At 46.2% G+C, this 21986-nt stretch overlaps 1 protein-coding gene across 20 annotated transcripts in view; it reads right to left on the bottom strand.

The window, feature by feature from the left end:
* Positions 1 to 641: 641 nt before the first annotated feature.
* The window catches only part of ZFHX3 (zinc finger homeobox 3), a 263343-nt gene continuing 241998 nt past the window's right edge, over positions 642 to 21986 (bottom strand). For all 20 annotated transcript variants that reach the window (XM_081202548.1, XM_081202547.1, XM_081202531.1 and 17 more), the window contains 2 exons: positions 15978 to 21491; positions 642 to 6124 (listed from right to left, as the gene is read on the bottom strand). In XM_081202548.1, coding sequence (XP_081058674.1) covers positions 4542 to 6124; positions 15978 to 21491 — 7097 coding nt within the window. In that variant the 3' untranslated portion in view covers positions 642 to 4541. The remainder of the gene's footprint in view (positions 6125 to 15977; positions 21492 to 21986) is intronic.

The following is a 21986-nucleotide window of genomic DNA, read 5'->3' as shown; positions in this document are numbered from 1 at the left end:
ATAAAACAATAAAAAATGGTGCACAGGCGTCTATCTTCTTACGGTGGCTGGACAATTCTAGGCTTTGAGATAGGAAAGAACTCAGAGGTCTGCCTATGGGGCTTTCCCATACTAGAAGACCAGCCAAGGATCAGCTACCACCCTGCACATCTCTTAAGTCCTCCCTGCTAAAAGAGACGGGGCAGCGAATCAGCCACTTACCTCTTTGCTTTGTACTTCAGGAGATGGAGACACTGTCCCCTCATTCCACTTTCACCCAGCATGCTCCTAAGTCTCTTGAAGTAATCTGTGAAACGGAAGGGCTGGGAATTCTTTCTTAGGCACTTGGGGAAATTCTGATTTTGGAACACTTCATTTCCCAGAGGCAAGAAACTGAGCTAATGCCACCCTTCCCCAAACTGTGTCCCCTGTTAGCGGTAAGAAAGTCCTCCTGCAGAGCCACTTAGGCTTCACAGAACTGTAGCACACACTCTGCCTGGGCGCTAAGAACAAGAGGCAGCAGCTCTCATGCACTTACCCAGGGGATTTGCTGTCACAGACATTCTTCCCACATTCTGTCCCCCACGCATAAAAGTGCTCCCTTTCATAGGACAGACAGGCACTCACATTCACACATACCCGGGGACAGCAGAGACAAGAGCTTTTGCTCATTTTTTTAATGTATCACAATGAGCAGGAAACATACTTGATGAAATATTTTCAAAGGAGTATATTCAATTACCATCTACAATCAACTTAACTATGACAACAAAGTGTTTTGTGACAAAATCTTTTTTTTTAAGAGTTCCGTGTGGTTTCTGTTTTTGTCCGTCTCCATGTATTTTGGTACAGTTCGAGATCAGCATTGTTACAGTAACAAAAAAGCTAACAAGACTACATTATAGAAAAACACCAAGAACATCATTTTTGGTTTCACTTGCTCTAGTTTTTGTACATTGCAAAGGCTGTTCATATACCTCTTCACCTCATTTATGCTTTCTGTTTTATCCAGACTTGTCCCCACCCCCCGCCCCCGGATCAAACAAATGAAAAATAGTCAAAAACTTTGTGTTTCACAGTGGGCAGGATTTCCAGTGCCATCAATCCAACCAAATATCTCATGTTCTACTTCTGTCCCAGACTGCCACCCTTTGTGCTGGCTTGCACAGGGGCCCTGCTGCACCTCAGTCATCACCTGCCTGCCTACCTGGCACGGTCTTGGTTGGAACCAGAGCCAGCAACATTCCACTTCTTCAGAACACTCTTGGTTACAGACACTGCTCTGCTCAATAATGCCATGCTTGTGTTTTCCGTTCTATCACTTGGCTTAAATTCCAGCATCAAGGGAGAGCTGTTAAAAACAAAATGACATCTCCGCAGTGTGAACGGTGGCTCAGGTAAGAGGCCAGTTCCATGGGAAAGAAGAGGCTGGAGGATTTTGCAGCCCAGGCACCAAATACTGGCTGGCACAGAGGCCTCATTCCCAACCCCACTTCCCAGCACTACTCTGGGTGCTGCTTAGTGCAGCTGCTCCTCCTTCCCTGCTGAGCTTCTGCAGAACCCAAGTGCCAACCCACACAACCCAAAATGGCAGGGTGGGAGGAGGCAGAGAATGGCTTGGAGGGGCTACTTGGCTCAGGGAGCTCTATGAACTCCATGTTGGCTGTGGGAGCAAGAGAGAGGAGAGGGGCAGCAGGGGAGGCTGCTCTGCCCTTCTAGGACAGAGACGTCTCTCATCAGACTGGGAGAGTCTCCCCCCACACAGAGGAAGAGTTATCAGAAAATGCACTGAAACACTATTTGGAGTGGGAGGAGGAAGATTGCACCCTGTGTGATTAATCTACGGGAATGGGGCAGGGGAAGGGGGGGGAGGGAGGGAGAAGGGGAAATAAACAAAATGATTTCAAAGCAGACCACGCAAACCTGACAGGTAAAGCTAGTGTTTAACTGGCAACTTATACCACACAGAGAACCAAAACAAAACAAAAAACTTCTATATGATACAGAGTAACATACAAGTTAAATGGCAAAAAATATATATATATATCTATATATTTTTCATAGAATTACAAACAAGATAAAATAATGGAAACAAAAACTGTACAACTTTAAAATTTAAAAAATGTTCATCTCAAGCAAGGGAAAAATACAAGGATCTTTGTAAAAAGGGAAAACAGCAACATTTTGTCCGCTTTTGACACCTTATGCTACAATTGGATACTGGCAGGAATATTCAATGGTACTCTTTTTAGTACGGTCTACTTAAAAAATTAAAAAAGGAACTTGCATTGTGCATCAGTCTAGTCAGAAATATGTACACCAGTTCAAGGTTGAGTCTTCCATTAAGCTAAAGACAAAAAAGGCATGAAGAGTCCTGGCTTAGGGAGGGAAGGAGAGAGGAGGAGGAGGACGCTGCTGCTGTCCATTGGTCAGTCTGCCTGCCTGCCCACCCGCCCTTCCTCTCTGGGATGGAACACACCAGCCTCACCCAGGGGCTCTGGCAGCTTCCACAGTTTGCGGGCTGGGGAGAAGGGAGGAAGGGAAGAGAAGTCTGAAGGAGAAAGAAGTGCCCCTTCCCTCCCCCTCCCCCCATTCACAGTCTAGTTCCCTTTTGAAACACAAGGAAGATGGTCAGGAAGAGGAGGAGGTGGCCTTTCACTATTGAGGGTGGGTGCAGGGAGGGAGAAGGGAATGTTGACCTTTGGCTAGGAAGTGACCATGCAAGGCCTGCTTGTCTCCAAACTCTACATTGTAGCAGCAAAGTTTTCCTTTCAATTTCCGGACCAGAGAAGATGCCACCAGGAGCAGAGAGAGATTTGCACCAGGCCCCAAATGCTTTTTGTTGCCTGCCCCTCTGGGGCTCACACGACACTAGCAGCGACACCACCCTAACAACGCAGGAGCATCGTGTTGTTTGTTGCAGTTGCAGGAAGGGTTGCTCCTCTGCTTGCAGAAGAAGCACAGAGAACAACCTACATGCATGTTTTTCTTTATGAGTTCCTTTATTTAAACTGATTCTTGTGGCGGTAATCAGAAACAAATCCTCAAGTCAAAAGAATCCTTTTTGCTCATTCTGCACCAGTGGTGAAAAGGGTTTGTCTTTGGATTTTATTTAAAGCATGAATTTTCTTTTCGAGGAAAGAAAAACAAAACAGAAAAACAAAACAAAACCCACCCACACATGCACGCGCGCACACACACGCACAAGCACACACACACATATATAACAAAAAGTCCTTGGAAAAAGGAAGAAGTGCACCCTAATTACCCAAAGAGAAACAAAGGCCTACAGTTCCAAAATGGAGCCTTTGAAGCATTTACAAAATGAGGAAAGGAAGCCAAAAGAAGAAGAAAAAGAAAAGACGAAGACAGAGTTAAGTGCACAAGGGTAACAGACATGTATACACCTTAAAAAGTTTTGAACCCCCAACAAAAATATTCTGCAAGGGATCCTACTGACCCCCTTTGAAACCCTTTGAAATTTTTTCTTTAGTTTTTATAAAATAATTCTGCAGCTGCCCTCTAAGAAATGAAGGCAGTGACCATAAGTGGAAGATTACAGGATGGAGAAGGGAGTCAAGGTACAAAGGGGGAGGGGAAGCTTCGGCGAGCGAATCGATGGGTTGTAATCTAGCTGGCTAGGAATGAACAAGACAACATCCAATGAGAAGCCGTCAGCTGGACCAATACAAAAGCTAAATGTACACAAAAGGGGTTTTTCTTTTAAATCTACCATACTGCTTCAGTTCATTTCCAATGCAACAATCTACTCAACACCAAAAATGGTCATATCTATCATAAATACAGAAAGTCAGTTGTTTTAAAACTTATTTTTAAGCTCCAAGTCCTTAACACTCTTTGCGTGTTGTTGGGTTTGTTTGTTTTTCTGAAAAGTGGGAGTGCTGAACTTTTCCCCTTGAAATTGGCTTCAGCAGAAAAGCTACCCTTAAAATCCCCAGAAAGCTAACACAGTTCACATTGTTTGTCTCTTGAAGACTTTCTGCCCATTTTTAAATTAACAAAAAAATTCCTTTTCTTGGAAAAAAAATCAAAACCAAAAAAGAAATTATATATATATATATTTATATAAAACAATGATTCTGAAAACCGAACAAAGTGTGAGCGATTGACCTGAGAATAAAAAGACGTTACATTTCTTTTTTTTTTCCTTTTAGCAAGCCATTGGTATCTGAATGCTAAGATAGCAAGAAATTTAAAACGGTAACAAGGTGGTCTGCTTTCCCATACAGTTATGCCGGCCTCTGCTGTGCTCTCAAAGGGGGGGGGGGCTCCACAGACAGACAGAAAGACCCCGGAGAGGCAACCAGGGTGGGGTAGGGGGCTTGGGCCTTCCAGACCAACACAGCACAGCCGAAATGCAAAAAGAAAGCAATGGAAAATCTGCCGGCATCGGTATATGGGAAAACAACCCACACTTCTCTCTTCTTTTTTTCTTTTTCTTTTTTTTGGTTAGAAGCTTTGGAATTGCAGTTAGTCTATTTTTGAAATTGGTTTGTTAATTTTTTTTAAATTCATTTTTTTAAATTGTTCATCTTCAAAGCTTACAATCTAAAGGTGTCCATTTCTAGGCTAGTGAGACCACCGTCCTTGGGGCAGCTTGGCTCCTCAGGCCTCTCCGCCGGGCTAGCCGGTCCATTGGACTTTTGGCTAAGATCCGAGTCAGACTCCTCCAAATAGTCATCTGTTGGCATCGAGGGCTGAACCCCTGAGGTGCTGCATGAACTTGAGGTAACCGTTGAAGATGAGGAGAGAGGAGGAGGAGGAGGCTTCCCCAGAGGAGCCTGGGGGACCACTTGAGGCCAAGACTTTCTGGAGGTGTGGGGGGAAGCTGAGGACGGGGAGGAGGGGCTGTCATTTGAGTGAGCGGCAGACTGCGAGGTAGATGCGGTGCTAGGGTCAGGGAGGCAGGCGGAGTGAGGTAATAGACTGGGGTGCTCTTTGGCGTTTCTTGCTGCTCTTGGGATTGTTCGATGTTTGTGCGAGGCAGACTCAAGATGCTGCTGGAGGGCTTCATCCCCGCACACCGTGCTCTCACACGCCACACACTGGTACGAGCTGTTGCCCTTGCTGCTGCCGCCCGTGGGCACATGAAGCACCATCTCTTGCAGATTCACCACAGACTGGCCGAAGAAGCAGAGAGACTTCAGGTGGTCGGTGGCTGCCTCCTGGGTGCTGAAGCCTGCCTGGCACTTCTGGCAGACCAGCCTGTACTGCACCTTTGGAACGATGAAGGGGTCACAGAGGGAGTCCACAGCACTGTTGCTTTCCGTTTCAGGCTCTTCTTGGGGTTTGGGCAGGTGGGGGGACACCTCGCGGGGTGCATTCTTCTGCTCTTGCTTGGGGGATTCTTTGGCAGGGTCTTTTTCTGGGGTAGCAGCCCCTGAGGGGACTGGGGTTTGGCTTCCTTTGGGCTGCTGCTGCTGCAGCTGCAACAATTTCTGCTGCTGCTGTTGCGCTTGCCTCTGTTGTTGTTGTTGCTGCTGCTGCTGCTGTTGCTGCTGCTGCTGTTGCTGCAACGCTTCTTGCAGGCTCTGTTGATATTGCTGGTACTGCTGCAACAGGGAACCAGGGGACAAGCCGAGCAGGGCTTGTGACAGTGCAGGGCTATAAGGGAACAGCCCCTCCATGCCATACATGGGCTGAAGGTACCCGCTCTGTAAGGCCCCTGGGATCTGAGGGGCATAGTAGGGAGAAAAACCAGGGACAAAGTAGGGAAGGAACTGGCTCGTCAGCAAAGCTGTGGGGTCCGAGTTCAGAGCTGCCTGCAGAGCCTGGAGCTGCGTGGGGTCCACAGAGTACTCCATGGCAGGCAGCGTGGCAGAGAGGGCAGATGGGGCAGGCACCTCCACTTTGTCCTTCTTGGGTGCCAGCAGGGAATCCCCCTTCCCCCCCTTGGGTGCTTTGTCCTTCTCTTTTGTCTTCTCACTTTCTTTGTCCTTCCGAGGCGGTGGCTGAGGCTGTGGTGGCTGTGGCTGTGGAACCGTGGCCGCTGTGGCTTGTGCTGGGGTGGGGGAGCTCAGGGAGGCCGAAGGTTGCTTATTTGGTAATCCAGAGGTGGGAAGGCCAGGCGAGGGGATGCTTGTGCCGGGTAGACCCATCAGGTTGGGTTTTGGAGAAGTTAAAGCTAGAAAGAAAGGGACAGAAAGAAAGTAAGTTTTAGGTGGGAGACAGGTAGCTAGGCCTGTTCCTAAGCTAGACAATGGACCTAGAAAGGCAAAGGCCTGTATTTTGCCTCTGGTTGGAGAAAGAGAGGACTTGTTGTTGTTGTTGTTGGTGGTGGTGGTACAGAAGAAAAGCTACTTCCCCCTTTGGAGAAGAGGGCTCAGACTATGCAGAAATCCCAAAGGAGGGCAGTTCAGTGAGCGCTGTGCCATAGCACCAAGAGTGTCAACAGAGAGTACTGCTGTACCAGGCCCGGAGGCAGCAAGGGGTCCCAGACTACTAGTATTCCTGGGATAGCTCAGTCGGTAGAGCATGAGACTATTAATCTCGGGGTCATGGGTTCGAGCCCCATGTTGGGTGAAAGATTCCTACACTGCAGGGGGCTGCACTAGATGACCCTCATGGTCCCTTCCAACTCTGTAATTCTATGATTCTATTCATTAAGAAAAATAAAAAATGTAGAGTGAACATTATGAAGCAAAATTATGAGGCATCATCTCAAGCAATAATTTTGTGAAATATTAACCTGCTCCTGTTTTTCAGTGATTTTAGCCAATGAGTGAAATCAGTACAGTATAGAGCTATAGAGATTTTCAGAGTCATACAAGCCCAACAGAAGACCAAAAATAAAATTTAAATCATTCCTGAATCATTCTGAAGTCATTTTTCAGCCTTCTTTGGTGCTTGTGTCACACTAGATTTTCTGTAGCTTCAGGAAATGGAGAAGGACTGCCAGGTTCATTTGGAAGGGACTTTTTGGTTCATTTTGAAACTATGTTTTCATCTTCCCTAGTAGAGAAGTGATTCTTGTCCAGAGAAAATAAATGAAAAATCCATCTGTGACTGGGCAATAGCATGGCCACCAAAGAGCAAAAAGGCAGAAATTCATGCTCTTTCTAACTCAGCTTTTTTTTAATGCAGAAATGTTGCCTTTTCTGCTTATTTACATTAAAAAAATTACTGGGTTAATGCAAACACAAGTGCAAATAAAATCCATCTTAATATTGTGGTGAAGAAAGCATGGGTTACATTAGTAGTTGAGAGTTGCTATGTTCATTTTGCTAGAGCAGAGGCTGAGAGAGAGAAATAGATCTCAACCCTATGGTGTAGTTCAGGGTTAGACAGTCTCTTTGTGTGCTGGATTGGGATTATTTTGGGGGGAGAATCCAGTTGTGGGGGTAGGGTTGTAAAGTTCATTGTTCAACATGGGATGGGGGAAGGGGGGTAGAGGGATTATCGTGGGTGGATAATTGCTGCTAATATAAATTAATGGCAGCTTCATTTCCAAGGCTCATGCCCCCTTTGTTAAAAAATAAAAAGAAGCCATTTGAACATTGCTACAATAACTAGAAGGTATAAATGAATAATAACAAATGCTCCTAGAATGCACTTGTTGCTTTTAAATAATTTAATATTGACTCTATCTAAACATGCCACTGTAAACCCTCAGCCAATTTTGACCACCTCTCCCCTCCGCCATCTGAAATATCACACTTACCGTAGTTTTGCACTGAATGTTGTACTGCCAACCTAACCCACAGAAAGTGGGGAACCTCTAGCCTGTAGGCTAATGTTGGTCAGCTAAGTTTCCCCACTTGGCCTGCAAGGATGCTTTGGGTAATGATAATCAGTGCTCACCTGCCCAATACTTGATGCCATACATGCTATCAGGTATGAAGCAGGTACGGGCAGAGATTCGAAGGTACAACTGGGAGATTAAAGTGAGCTCCCAATTTTCCTTTGCTGGAGACAAGTACACTTTCACGACCCATCAGCTGATCTGCAGTGGGAGCGTGTCATGCTTCAGGAGGGGGAAGTGGCTTCTACCGTGTGTGAGGGATCTCCAATTTAGCAGCAAATTCAGTGGCAACAGTTTCTCCCTCCCAGCACTGCTCTTTGAACCTCAGATTTCTGTATATTCAAAGAGCAATGTGTGGCTGTTTGTAAAAGAGTTTTCAAATAGCCAGTGCTGAAATAAAAAACAGTGTCACCTGATGTCACTGTGATGCCAGGTGATGGACAGGTGGGCAGCCCCATCCACCTGTCAAATTTGATGCATGGAGAAATAAGAATCTGGCTAGGAGAGGATTCCCTGCCCCAAACTACAAGAATATAACTGGTTTACAGCTCAATAAACTGGAGTTATTTGCATAGTTTAGTACTGGCAACAGGGTCTTGTACTTTTAACAGCTGTGTGGTAGGCAGAAATTCAACAGATCAAGCCTTTTCTAGTAAGGAAGCAAATTATGGAAGAAGCCTCATCTGCTGATTTTCTGTTACTCATACCTATTTACTTGTGGGGTGGTGGTGGTTCACCTGCAAAAGACGACACAAATTTGTATATGACACTTAAGTACAGGCAAATTGTATGCAAAGTTATATCCTGTTTTGTGAGTAGGTCAAAAGAACCAGTCCACACACAATGTATAAATAAATTGTGATGTTTTCCTCTTGCTCATTGTGGGTACAAGGGAGTGGGAAGAAGGAACGGGGAGTGCTGCTGGAGGGCTCTTAGGGAAGGATGGAATATGCCCCATGACAATGTCTGGTTTTGAACTATTGACATTTCCAGCTGTGTTCTGGGAAAGCTGATGATGGGAGGGGTGGAGGCCAAATGGCCGAAATATTGGGAAATTCGGGAACAAGATGGAGACAGAATAAAATTGCAGAGCTTTGAAAAATTGAAAAACAAAGTGCGAGATTGGCTCCATTATTACCAAATTGTTTGATGTGTTTTAAATTGTTTTTGTCTTGTTTTGTTAGTTTAATGTGTTAGTGTTATGTAGTGTTTTTTTATTGTATTGTATTGTTCATTTTTTTTGTAGTGTTTAAATTGTTGGAAAAGTAATAAATATTATTTAAAAAAAAAAAGATGATGGGAGGGGTGGGCCCACTAGAACACCTTTTCTGGGCAAGTTCGGGGAAGAAGAAAGAGAGCATCTGCAGCACCCATGACTAGAAGCAGAAGTACCTATCCTGCTACAAATTGCCAAATGCCAACTGTCCAGAGCTATCCAGACCTCTTCAAAAGGCTCTCTCGGTTTAAGGGGCCCCATGTGTAAAACTAGGGGAAGGGCCATTGCTCATTGGCAAAGCAGAGGGTCCCACAGGCAGTTCCTGTTAAACAATGTAAGGACAGCCTGCTGGATCAGGCCAAAGGCCATCTATTTCTATTATCCTTATAAAAGCAGATAAAGCCATTACAATGACAGACCATATAAAACTGTTCCAAATTGAAGAGAGCAATATAAATTCAGTAAATGAGGTGCGTCCCACAGAACAAAATACTTTTAACTAGGGTGAAAAAGGTACATCTTCACCTTATGGCAAAAGCTGTGCAATGAAGATGCTCCTCTGCAGGAGACAGAGTCCCACCATTTAGGAGTTGTCCAAAGTTAGAGCCTAAACAGTGGTATGAAGATGAAGACGGTAGAATAATAGTGGTGGAGGTCAAGTGGAAGGGAAAAGTTGGATAATTGTGGAAATATAGGCCCCAAACGAACAGAAATGAATCTTCTATATATATTTTTAAAAAACCAGAGGAATGTCTATTTGAATTATATGATGGAAAAATAATAATAATGGGGGACCTGAATGGGGTCACATCTCTGGAATATGATAGGTCAAATCGGGAAACAAGATCCAAGGAAGGGAAACTGCCAAATTCCGTTTTTGATATGATAAAAAACATGGACCTAATAGACTTATGGAGATTTAAACATCCAGCAGAACACAAGTACACATTTCATTCAAGTTCTCAAAATTCATCAAGTAGAACAGATATACAGTGGTACCTCGGGTTACAGATGCTTCAGGTTACAGACTCCGCTAACCCAAAAATAGTACCTCAGGTTAAGAACTTTGCTTCAGAATGAGAACAGAAATCGCATCGCGGCAGTGCAGCAGCAGCAGCAGGAGGAGGAGGCCCCATTAGCTAAAGTGGTGCCTCGGGTTAAGAACAGTTTCAGGTTAAGAACGGACCTCCAGAACAAATTAAGATCTTAACCTGAGGTACCACTGTAGTGTGGGTCTCCAAAGATTTGGGGATGAGGGTGAAAAAGGTGGAGATACACCCAAGAATGATCTCAGACCACAATTTGATATCAGTAAAGATTTTAAGGGAGAAACAAAATGGTTACAGGTGGAGAATAAATGAGGAATTATTAAACAATTCAGAAATTGTAACCAAAGGGGAAAAGATTCTAAAAGAATATTTTGAATTCAATCTTAATAAAGGGGTAGATGTGAATGTGATGTGGGATGCAGGTAAGACGGTCATGAGGGGATACATGATCCAACAAAAAGCACATCAAAAAGGAGTAAGAGAGGCAAAGATCCAAGAGGTATTAAAGGAACTAACAAAGAAAGAGAAAGAGCTTAGTAAAAAAACAGGTAAGAAAGAGCTATTACGAAGAATTAAAATATTAGCACAACACTCTATGCTAATTAATTACAGAAATGAAAATTAAAGTGATAAAACAAAAAAGATTTTAATTGGCAAATAAACCAGGAAAGTTATTAGCTTGACAACTGAAGAAAGAAAAAGAAAAAAGGATAATCAATGGTCTGCTAAAAAAATGGAACCCCCCCCAACCAATCAAAAAGAGATGACACGAATTTGTTAAATTCTATGTAGATCTATATAAGAAAGAACAAGAAAGCTCAGAACTGATTGAGAAGTATTTGGAAGAATGTAAACTGGACAAAATATAAGAAAATGCAAAGATTTTAAATACTCCAATATCAGTGATGGAAATGCGAAGGGTACTAAGCCAAATTAAGACAGGAAAATCCCCAGGGCCAGATGGTCTGTCAGCAGGATATAAGAAATTTCAAGAGGAGCTAACGCTTCCACTCAAAGATATTATGAATAAGGTACCGGAGACAGGAAGGATACCATAGTCCTGGAAAGAAGCATATATAACTCTGATACCAAAATATGGTAAAGACCTAATGGAACCTAAAGATTATAGACCGATATAATTATTAAATAATGATTACAAACATTTTACATTGATATTGGTAAATAGATTTAAAATGACTCTAAGAAATTTGATACATGAAGACCAGACGGGTTTTCTTCCTGGGAGACAAATGAAAGAAAATGTTAGGAACATTATAAATGTTTTGGAATACTGAGAAATCCATAATGAAAAGCAGGCTTTCAATAACGTCTCCTGGCTATTTATGACAAAGTTACAGAAAAAGATGGGATTTGGCAAAACCTTTCTAAAGGGTATAAAATCAATCTATAAAGACTAAACAGCAAATATTATAGTAAATAATAATATTTCAGAAAAATGTAAGATACACAAAGGGATGAGGCAGGGTTGCCCATTGTCTCCACTGTTATTCATATTAATATTAGAAGTTTTGGCGTAAAATATAAGGAAAAATGATAGAATACAAGGAATAAAAGTAGGACAGCAAAACTATAAATTAAAAGTATTTGCAGATGACTTAGTATTAACTTTACAACATCCGAGTGAGAGCATACCAGAAGTGATAGATGAGAGAGACAGATTTGGAAAACTAGCTGGTTTCAAATTAAATGAAGGAAAAACCAAGACGATGGTTAAAAATATGGACAACCAAGCAAAAAACGATCTAGAAATCATGTATGGGTGAAAAGTAGAGAATTTTTTTAAAAAATATTTGGAGATCTGGTTAACAGCGAACAACTAAAATACAGTGGTGCCCCGCAAGACGAATGCCTTGCAAGACGAAAAACTCGCTAGACGAAAGGGTTTTTCGGTTTTGCATTGCTTCGCTAGACGAATTTCCCTGTGGGCTTGCTTCGCAAGACGAAAACGTCTTGTGCTTTTTTTTTTTTTAAGCCGCTTGAAGAGGCGCAGTTGCGACGGACCGTGCTTCGCAAGACGAAAAACACCGCAAGACGAAAAGACTCGCGGAACTAATTATTTTCGTCTTGCGAGGCACCACTGTATTTACAAAGATAACTATGTGTCAGGGAACTGCCATCAGTGCCGGAGGGAGAGAGCAAGATCCAGAGGGATTCCAGAGAGCGTCCCGGGATTGGGAGAGGCAGCCCATCTTCTGGGGAAGAGAATCAGCGTAGCACCAGTGGAGAAGGGGGGCAGATGGGGGAAGCGGCGAGGCAGTCCCATGACTCCTTGCCGGGGACCAGCGGGGAGAGTAGGGGTCCTCCGCTGCCCACGCCCTCCTTGCGCAGAAGGCTTTCGCGCAGAGAGAGTAGGAGGAGACTAGGCGTCAAAGAGCTTCTTTGCTGGAAGAAGTTTAAGAAACGCCCACTGACGGATTCTGCCAGTGATTGAGACAGCCACGGGTGAGTGGCTGTCCGGACAAAAAAGGTTCACTCAGGCAACCCAGCCAGGTGTTTGCACCGGCTTACACACGAGCAACTCCTAGAACCACTACACTATGTAAGGGTTTGGAAATAAATAAAGAGAAATTTGGAAATATGGAAAAGAATGAAAATATCGTTACTGGCAGGATTTTTGGCTATTAAAATGAATGTCCTTTCAAAAATGCTATTCTTATTTCAAAATATCCCAATAATTAACAACCCTAGATGCTTCAAAGAGTGGCAGAAAAATATATCAAGGTTTATCTGGCAGGGAAGAAAGCCCAGAATAAAACACAAAGTCATGATTGATATGAACGGAAGCGGAGGCTTCGCTCTACCAGACTTCCAAATCTACTTTGAGGCATCATGTTTATGGTGGATAAAAGATTGGATACTGTTGGAAAATATCAGAGGTTTAAATTTGGAAGGACATGGTATACAATTTGGGTGGCATGCCTGCCTATGGCATGGGAAGGCTAAAATTTATAAAACCTTTACAAATCATGTGATCAGAAAAATATATATATACAGAGTATGGGGAAAGTACAGAAATCTATTAGAAAAGAAAACACCAATATGGATATCCCTGACTGAAGCCACTGCAAGAAAAGAACAAATATGGACAAACAATGGTTAACATATAAAGAAATTTTAGATCTTTCTGGACAGGAACCAAGGTTGAAAAATCCTGAGGAATTTAAAAAAATTACTAACAGATAGGTTACAGAAACATCAGATAAACAAACTGTTTAAGATGGATAAAAACACTGGATTTGCAGAACGAAAATCCCCAATTCACAAGGGATTTATTAGATATGAAAGTGAAAGTATTATAGAAAAATGTACAAACTGCTGCTAGAGTAGGATACAAAAGAAGAATTTGTGAAATCAAGTATGATTAAGTGGGCACAGGATGTGGGTTATAACATTGATTATGAGCTGTGGGAGAATTTATAGACAGTAAATATGAATTTTATGGCATGTTACGCATTAAAGGAAAATATGATGAAAATGACCCACAAATGGTATTTAACACCTGCCAAACTAGCGGAAATGTTTAAAAAAGGAAACGGTAAATGTTGGAAATACAATGAAGTAGAGGGATTCTTTTTCCACGTGTGGTAGTCCTGTAGAGTAATCAATAAATTCTGGGAAGTAATTTACAATGAATTAAAAAAGATATTGTAAAGAACCTTCCCAAAAAAGCTCGAGACATTCCTTTTGGGAATGGTAATAACACAAGTCCCTAAAAGCAACAACAACAACAACAAATATTATATGCCACCCCTGTGGCCAGAATCTTATTGGTACAAAAGTAGAAAATGGGTACGGTACCCACCAAGGAAGAGTCGCAGTTTAAAATGCCTGAATATGCTGAATTGGCAGGCATAACGAATAGGGTAAGAGAAAAGGAGGATAAAGAATATAAGGACCAGTATAAACAAATAACTAACTTAGCAGGTCTTGAGTAAATCCAGCAGAATAGGAGTTAATAGAATTTAAAAGAGGAAGAAATTCAAAGATTAAAAATTTGGAATACGTGATTTAATAAAGAAACCAGGAAAAGGGTGGAAGGGGAGTCACCAGATATTTAGTTGTATGTAGGGATTGGTATGAAAGCTGTACAATTGGGAGAGTGGAGGAAAGAGGATGTGGAATATGTTTTTTGTCTCCATATTAAAAATGCGAACTATATGTATATGTGTGTGTGTGTGTGTGTGTGTGCGCGCACACACACACACACACACACATATTTAGGGTGTGGGTGGGTGTGTCCAGCAATTCTGAGGGACTCCCAAGAGAGCTCCTCAGGAAGGTTGGTTGGTAGGGTAGTGTTCATTGATAACTTTATCCTCCTCCTGTATTAATGTGTCTAATTCTCTTTTTAAAGCCATCCAAGTTGGTGGTGATCTCAGCTAATATGTCTGGGAAAGGCCTCTATGTCTGCTTTTGACATAGCAGCCAGAGATAAAAGCAGGGGACTAAATGGACCAATGGCCTGAGTGCACAAAGCAGCTTTATATGCAGTCCAGCACACCAGGAAGCTGAATTCCAGCACAGCCTTCCCTCTGGCACACTAGCTTTGCAGGAAGAGAATTCAACGTTGAGGTGCTTTCACAAAAACAATCCCCTTTGTCTGCCTTCTGATGGGAGAGTCCCAGGCAGACCCTGAAAGTCTGAATTGCCCCTGTAGTGCAAAAAGTGGCACTTCAGTGTTAAGTGGTAGAATTAATTGCAACTACAGAGCATCAGTTCTGCAAGGATCTGCGCTAGTCACCTGCAGGTTACAAAGCCCAATTCAAGGTGTCCAAGTTAATTTATAAAGCTCTAAATGAATTGAGACTTCAATGCTAGAAGGAGCATCTGTCCTTATACCAGCCTGCAAGGGAGGCCCTGTTGGCAGTCCTGTTGCTAAGCAGCCCACGATTCAGTGATTCGTGGTAGGACTTCACTGCAGTGGCACCCTGGCTATGGAGTCCCCTTCCCCCTGAGGCCCTATCTGGTTCATCAGCACCAGCTGAAGATGTAACTTCTTCATCCAGGCCTTGGGGGTGGTTCAGTATGGACCAGCTGAAACTGCATGATGCCCATCTGCTGTATGATATTGCTGGGATTTCAATTTTGTATTATATTTCATACTTTTAACGCTCAGGCATTCTATTTATAAACCACACTGGGAGCAAATGTGATGTAAAGTAGTTTAGAAAATGAACAAACAAATTCAGGTTGCAGAAAAGTTGGTTGTGAGAAATCATGATGATTAACATTCCACTGTGGTAAGGAGAGGCCAAACAGGGGCCTTGGAAATGCCTGCATGAAAGCCAACAAATGAGCAAGGGTCAAGGTGCTCAAGGCATGGAGCCAAGGACTGAGAAGCCACCTGCTGGAGGCCAGTTCTTGCTCTGCAGGAAGGACATGAAGGGTTGTCACAGGAAGGCCGTGTGCCATTTTTTTCTGTTAACTGGAAGCTCTAGCCCTTTTTCTCCTCTCTGTAGTTACTGCATGAGGAGCGGCCTCCAGACAATTAAATGACATTTTGAACTTAATCAAATTGGTGTTGTGAATTGTATTTCTTGCTGTTGGGTTTAACTATAAACTTTATTGTTAATGCTTACGTTACGTTGTCAGAGTTCTGGGCTACCAGCAGGGTCCAAGAGCAGAATAAGAATAAAAACAAAAACAAAATAGAACTGGCCTTGGGACTTGGAGGGAGGAATGAGCCTATATTGCTTCCTCGACCCCTGATGACAGTGGTGACTGGTTCTCAAGCAACCAAGAACCATCCACCTGAAACAGGAACCTTTTCATTGCATGCTGAGCACTTGTGCACGAGGTCAGTCAGAAAGTGGATCTGAGGAAGGCCATTTTTGCTTGTAGCAACCCAGAAATTCCTCCAGGGACCCTGTGAGGCTCACAGTGCATCAAAATCCCTCCTCCCCAGGACATGTACCAAAGAAGCGGTGGGGGGAATGCAGTGGAAACTCACCTGTGTTTGAGGGAGTGAAGCCAGGCAAGGATGGGCTGTTGAGGCCCGGCAAGAGGACAGGAGGGATGCCCTGAAGTGCTGCTGGGTAGGTGGCAGGAAGGTTCAAAGCCTGCAGAGGGGGGCTGTCAAACATGCCTTGCTGCTGAGCAGCCAGGCCGAGAACTTCATTGGCCTTCTTGATCCGGTCCAGCTCCTGCTGCGCCATCAACTGACGGACAGTCGCTGGGTCAAAGTACTCCTTCTCTTTGTCCAGCTGGCTTCCGATGGTGTCCTTCACTTTGGAAATGTGCTGCTGAGAGAAGATATGGTCACGTACAGACAAGCGGGCACTGTACTTGACACCACACAAAGTGCACTCTGTTTTGGGTCCCTCGTAACTTGCTTGGTTAATGCCAAAATGCTTGGCCATACTGAGCTTGGCCTTCTTCTCCTTGGCCCGAGCATTCTGGAACCAGACCTGAACAACTCTCTTTGGCAGCCCAATATCGTTGCCCAGGACCTCACATTCCAGCATGGTTGGAGTCCTGTAGTCATTAAAGCAGGACTTTAGGACCTTCAGCTGGAGGTTTGTCATTTGTGTCCGGAAGCGCTTCTGTCCTGGCCGATCTCCGCTATCTCCAGACTTGCCCGCTGAGCCACTTGTGCCAGGGCTGGGTGAGCAAGGGTCTGCCAGGCTGGAGGTCTCACTGTAGTCCACAGTACCTTCATTGTCATACTCTTTGCTGTAGTAACTGGGAGCTGGGCTGACAAGGCCAGAAGACAGTCTGTCTTCATACTCTGACATTGCTATCATGGCAGCCTTGGTCAGGCCCTCACCTGGCCCTGAGGTGCATTTGGCTTCAGTGGTGATCCCCGTGGCACTGTCATTGTCTGCATTGCCTTCATCCCCCGTGGTGGTGTCTGTGATGGCTGTGTTGACAGAGGAGCAGTCATCGTTGTCCAGCTTGGTGTGGTCAAAGCTCAGATTGACAGAGGACATAGAGGGGCTCTCAAAGTCCTCTATCCCTTCTACTTTAATGGAGGAGGGGCTCAGCAGAGTTCGAGGAGAGAGCTCCAGAGACTTGCTCACTGGGGAGAGCGGAATGCCCTGGCTATCGCTGCTGGTGAGTGGCAGGTGAGCAAAGCTTGCTCCATCAAAGAGGTCTCCCTTCATCTGGAGCCCTCCATCACAATCTAAAAGCATGGCTGACAAGGTCAAGTTGTACCCTGCCCGCTTGGCTTCATGCCAGTGCCGCGATCGGATGTGTGCTTCCAGGGCTGTTTTGGCTTTGAAGAGGGCCCGGCAAAAAGGGCACCGCCTGTGGGCCTGGGCAGGCCCCACTGCCCGGAACTGCCCCTTCCGCTCCCGGGCCCGAGTGTTCTGGAACCAAACCTGCACCACACGTTTTTTCAAGCCTACCTCATGAGCAATGTGGTCAAGCATCTTTCTGGTAGGGTTGGAATCAAGTAAGTATTTCTGGTAGAGAATTTCCAGCTGTTCTGGGGTGATGGTTGTTCGGAGACGCTTGTCCCTCTGGGGCTCCTCCCCGCCAGTGCTGCTGTCATTCTCGCCAGGACTTGCACTGGCTTTCTCCTCCAACTTTCTCTTCAGTGTGCTCATGGTGGATGTTGGTGTGGAGGGTGAAGTGGCTGAGCTCATGGGCAGCTGGGGGAGCGTCCCAGACAGCAGCTGACTGGCCAGGAGGGGGTTGCTGGGGTCAAAGAGCATGAAAGGCATATCCAAAGTCCTGTCCAGAAACTGGGGGTGGATAAACTGGTTCTGGGCACTCAAGAAGTGGAGCTGCTGATGCTCTTGCCAATGCTCAAAGGAGGGAAATGCCAGTTTGCACTGGTCACATTGGTAGGGGATGAGCTGAGGAGGCATGTTGGCCAGCTGTTGAGGGGTGGATGTGTGAAGGGGCTTGAGGTGTAGGTGAGAGAGTTGTGAGGGGCTAGGACTGGACTGTGGCAGCACAGACTGTGGAGGAGGCTGGACTGATTGCTGTGGGGTGGGTGGGGAGGCCTTTGGGTGTGCTGAACTGGCCTTTGGCTCGCCTGGGTCCTGCTGCTGCTGCTGCTGCACCTCCTGCTTTGGTTGCATTTGCTTCTCTGGGGTTTGGTTTTGCTGCGTACTTGGAGGTTCAGGTTGCTTTGGTTTTTCGTCTGTAGCTTCTGCTTTAGAACTATAGATGGAGAAGTCATCGTCTGCTTCAGCAGTGAGCTGTGGTAGGAAAGCTGAGGAAGAGCAGGCCGTGTTTGCAGAAGATGTGGGGGTGCTGTAGGCCTGGGAAGGCATTGGGGTGCTGCAGGAGGAACTGGTTGGGGTCAGCAGCTCTGCTGCATCCATGGAATCCTCGTTCTGACTGTCATCCTGCCCGTCTTCATCCTCATCCTTGTAGCACAGCTTTTTCTGATGTTTGATCAGGTCAAAGATGCGCTGGAAGACAAGGCTGCACTTCTTGCACTGGTAATTCAAGTTGCTTGTCCGGATGTACCTGTCATTTGTCAGCTCCCGTCGCTCTCCATCCTTCCCTTCCCCCTGATTCTCATAGTTTTTCCTGGCCTTCTGGCGAGCATTCTGAAACCATACCACTATCACACGGGTTGGAAGGTTGAGCAAATTTGAGAGCTGCTCGAATTCATCATCCTTGGGGTAAGCATTGGCATCAAAGAAATCCTGCAGCACTCGGAGTTGGTAGTCAGTAAAGCGAGTCCTGGAAGACCTCTTGCTTCCCCAGTACTCATGCTTTTGAGGCTCTGGAGAGGGTGGTCGAGAATCTACCTTCAGGTCCTCCAGGCTGGTAATTGGAGGATTGCTGAAGTTGTATGGGGAGTCCTTGTTGCGCTGGCGCTCTTTGAAGAGTGTGTTCCGAAACCAGTGCTTGATCACCTTCTGTGGCAGTCCAGACTTGTCTGCCATCTCCTTGATCTGCTCCTCGCTTGGGGAATTGTTGATATCAAAATATTGCCTCAAGACCCGGAGCTGGTCATCTGTGATCCGCGTGCGTGGCCTCTTGTTCTGCTGCTGCTGCTGCAGAAGGCCTGGGTTGAGCTGGTGTTGGTACAGCTGGGCCAGGTCTGCAGGCAAAGCATCCACGGGGCCAAGCTGCGGCGGCAACTGGGCAGGCAAGGTTTGCAAAGGCATGGTCTGCATCATCAGGGGAGAGAAGATGGGCAGCTCCATAGGCATGGAAAGTTGAGTGAGGGGCAGCGATGGCTGGGCTGGTGTAATGGTGGGAGATGTAATGGATGGAGCCGAAGCAGGAATGGTAGGTGTAGAAGGCTGCTGTGGAGGTGGAGCAGGCAGAGGAGGAGGAAGAGGTGGAGGGGGCGGCGGCGGCGGGGGAGGGGGCGGCTCTGGAGTTTGAGGCCGCAGTGGGTACAGCTTGTCGTAGTGTTCACGGTACTGCTTGGCAAACTTTTCCAGCTGCTTGAAGGGGAAGTAATGCTGGTGGACATGCTCTTGGTGGCTCTTCAGGATGAGGACGTTGGAGAAGAATTTCCCACATGACTCACATTCCAACTTTTCCAAGTTGTCACCCTGCTCTGTCTTCCCAGCCTTCTTCTGCACCTTCTGCTTGTTCTCATTGTATTGAATGACCAACTCAAAACCAAAGTTTTCCAGCAAGGCTTTTGTGGCATTCCCACGTGCATCTGATGCGATACGAGGAGGAAACATAGAAGGTTCTGCAGGGCCCGATCCTGTCCCTGCTGACTCTGGCTTGTCTTTGGACTTCAGGGTGTCAGGCAGGTGCTCTTTAGAGATGGAGGTGCCATCCCCCTTTTCAAAGCTCTCCTGTTCCCTTTGGACTTCCTTCTCCTTCCCAAAAGCCTTGCTCTTCTTCTCTGAGTGTTGGCTCTGCTGGAGGAGAACACAATGAGGCGGCTGTGACAGCTGACCTTGAGGCAGCTGCTGCTGTGGCGGCTGCTGCAGGAGTGGTGGGTGGCCTGGCTGGGGGAGCTGCACCTTCAAGTCGTCCAGAAGGCTAGGTCCAGTCCCAGTCAATGTCAGCGTGCCGCTGGTGACAGGCAAACTCACTTCGGGGTTCAGCTGGAACTCGGCACTGGGAATGTAGAAGGGGAAGAGAAGGTGCTGCTGCTGCTGGAGCTGGAGGAGGGTCTCTGTGGTCATCGGAAAGTGGGGCAGAAGAGCAGGGTTGAAGAGCTGTGACTGGATGAGAGCAGCTTGTTGCTGGAGCTCTTGCTGGAGCTGCGCCTGTACTTGCGCCTGTGCCTGCGCCAAGGTGTGCGCTTGATGCTGCTGCTGCTGTTGCTGTTGCTGCTGCCGTGAAGCAATCATGTCAGCCAGTTTCTTACGGTTCACCTCTTTGGGCTCAGAGGGGCTTGCAGCAGCTGCCAGGGTGGAGCTGGTACTGATGGGGTTGCTGAGAGAAGGGATCCCAGTGCTCTCGCAAGAGACCTGGCTGAGCAGACTAGAGACGGGAGCTGTGCTGGCAGTGCTTGTGTTTGTCATGGCAAAGGAGGTGGTGGTGGTTGTGCTGATGGGGCTGGGTGTGGAAGAGCCCAGAGAGACGCTGCTGCTACTGCCACCACTGCCACCAGCAGCTCCATTGCTGTTGCTGCTGCCACTGCTACCCCCTGCAGCCTCCAGTTTGGCAGCTCGTGCCTTGGTCTGATGTAGGACAGACCGCATGTGGATCTCTAAGGTGGAGCTCTGGCTATAGGCCACGCTGCAAGTGCTGCACTTGAAGGGCTTGTTGTCGGGGCTGCTGGTGGGCTCCGGCTGGCCAGAGGTGGACTCTTGGAGGGCTCGTTTCAGCTTGTGCAGGTGAGAGACTGAATTGTAGTGGACCAAAAGGATGTTTTTCTGTGTGAAGGATTCTTTGCAAACTGTGCACTTGTATGGGCGGGATGGGTCCAGGAACTTCTCCATGGTGAAGTTTGGGCCCTTTCGGAAGGGGAGAGCTCGTTTTGGTTCTGAGCCAGAGTCTTCCTGTACAGACCCAGAGTCACTTCCTGTGGGACTTTGCTTGTCCTCTAGGTCACTCTCCTCCTCTTTGTCTTCCTCTACTATGACAGTGTGGTCTTCAGCCAGAGAAGGGTCACCCATGGCCAGGAGGTCCCCGTTGACCAGAAGCCCACCGTACAGTTGCTGGATGTCAGCTTCACTCAGTTCCAGGTGACTTGTCTCCAGGTGCTTCTTGAGGGCTTGAAAAGTGCGGAAGCTGCGTTGGCAAAGGCAACACATAGTAGCTGCTCGGATGACATGGTACTGGGAGTGCAGCTGGAGCTTCTCGATTGTTTTGAAGGCCAGGCTGCATTGGTTGCAGCGGTATTTGTAAACGTGACGGTCAGAGACAGGCAACTGGGGCCGCTTAGTGTGGACCTCATTGAAATGCGCTTGCAGGGCAGTGGAGCTTTTGAACACCTGGCTGCAGCCCTTCTTCCAGCACAGAAATCCAGCATCATCCCTGGCAGAGGCCTGGTCAGGCGGAGCAGGCTTTGGTTCTGCCCCACGCTCCCCTGTGTTCTCAGAAGGCAGTAGCAGGCCTTTGCCTAAGTCCTCTGAAGTCTCTGTGGAGAAACAAACAAAGAGGAGACCATGAGAGCCCTTGTCAGCCATAGACACATCCTCTGGGCTATTTAAGGATTCAACAGCTATATGCTATTCATCTGGACATGTTGGGACCTCTCACCAGACTCTTCTCAAATGGATCAAGGGTGGGCACCCCAACCTTCTCCTTTTCTCACCAGAAGAACAAGATGCTCTCCTTCATGCTATCCTCTGTCTTGGCTCTGCCTTCACACAAACCTCTCTCTTCCCACTCAAAGCTCAGGCCTCACCTACTTCTGCTGCCTTTATGCACACACTATGAATGTGTGGTGCTTATTCAACAGCGTTTTATAATGCATGGCCCCAAACTGGCAGAATGTAACACCTAGTAATATGTCAATCATGCTGCAATTAAGACTGCTGGAAAGGGGCATGAGGGAGAAGGAGAGCAAGAAGGGCATTCCAGGTCATTTTTCATTGTGTGTGGGAAAACACAAATATGTTCCCGGTTAGAT

Source organism: Podarcis bocagei, assembly GCF_964188305.1.
Source record: "Podarcis bocagei genome assembly, chromosome: 7".
Lineage (NCBI taxonomy): Eukaryota > Metazoa > Chordata > Lepidosauria > Squamata > Lacertidae > Podarcis > Podarcis bocagei.
The sequence above is the reverse complement of the archived record's forward strand: the minus strand, read 5'-3'. Positions and strand labels throughout refer to the sequence as shown.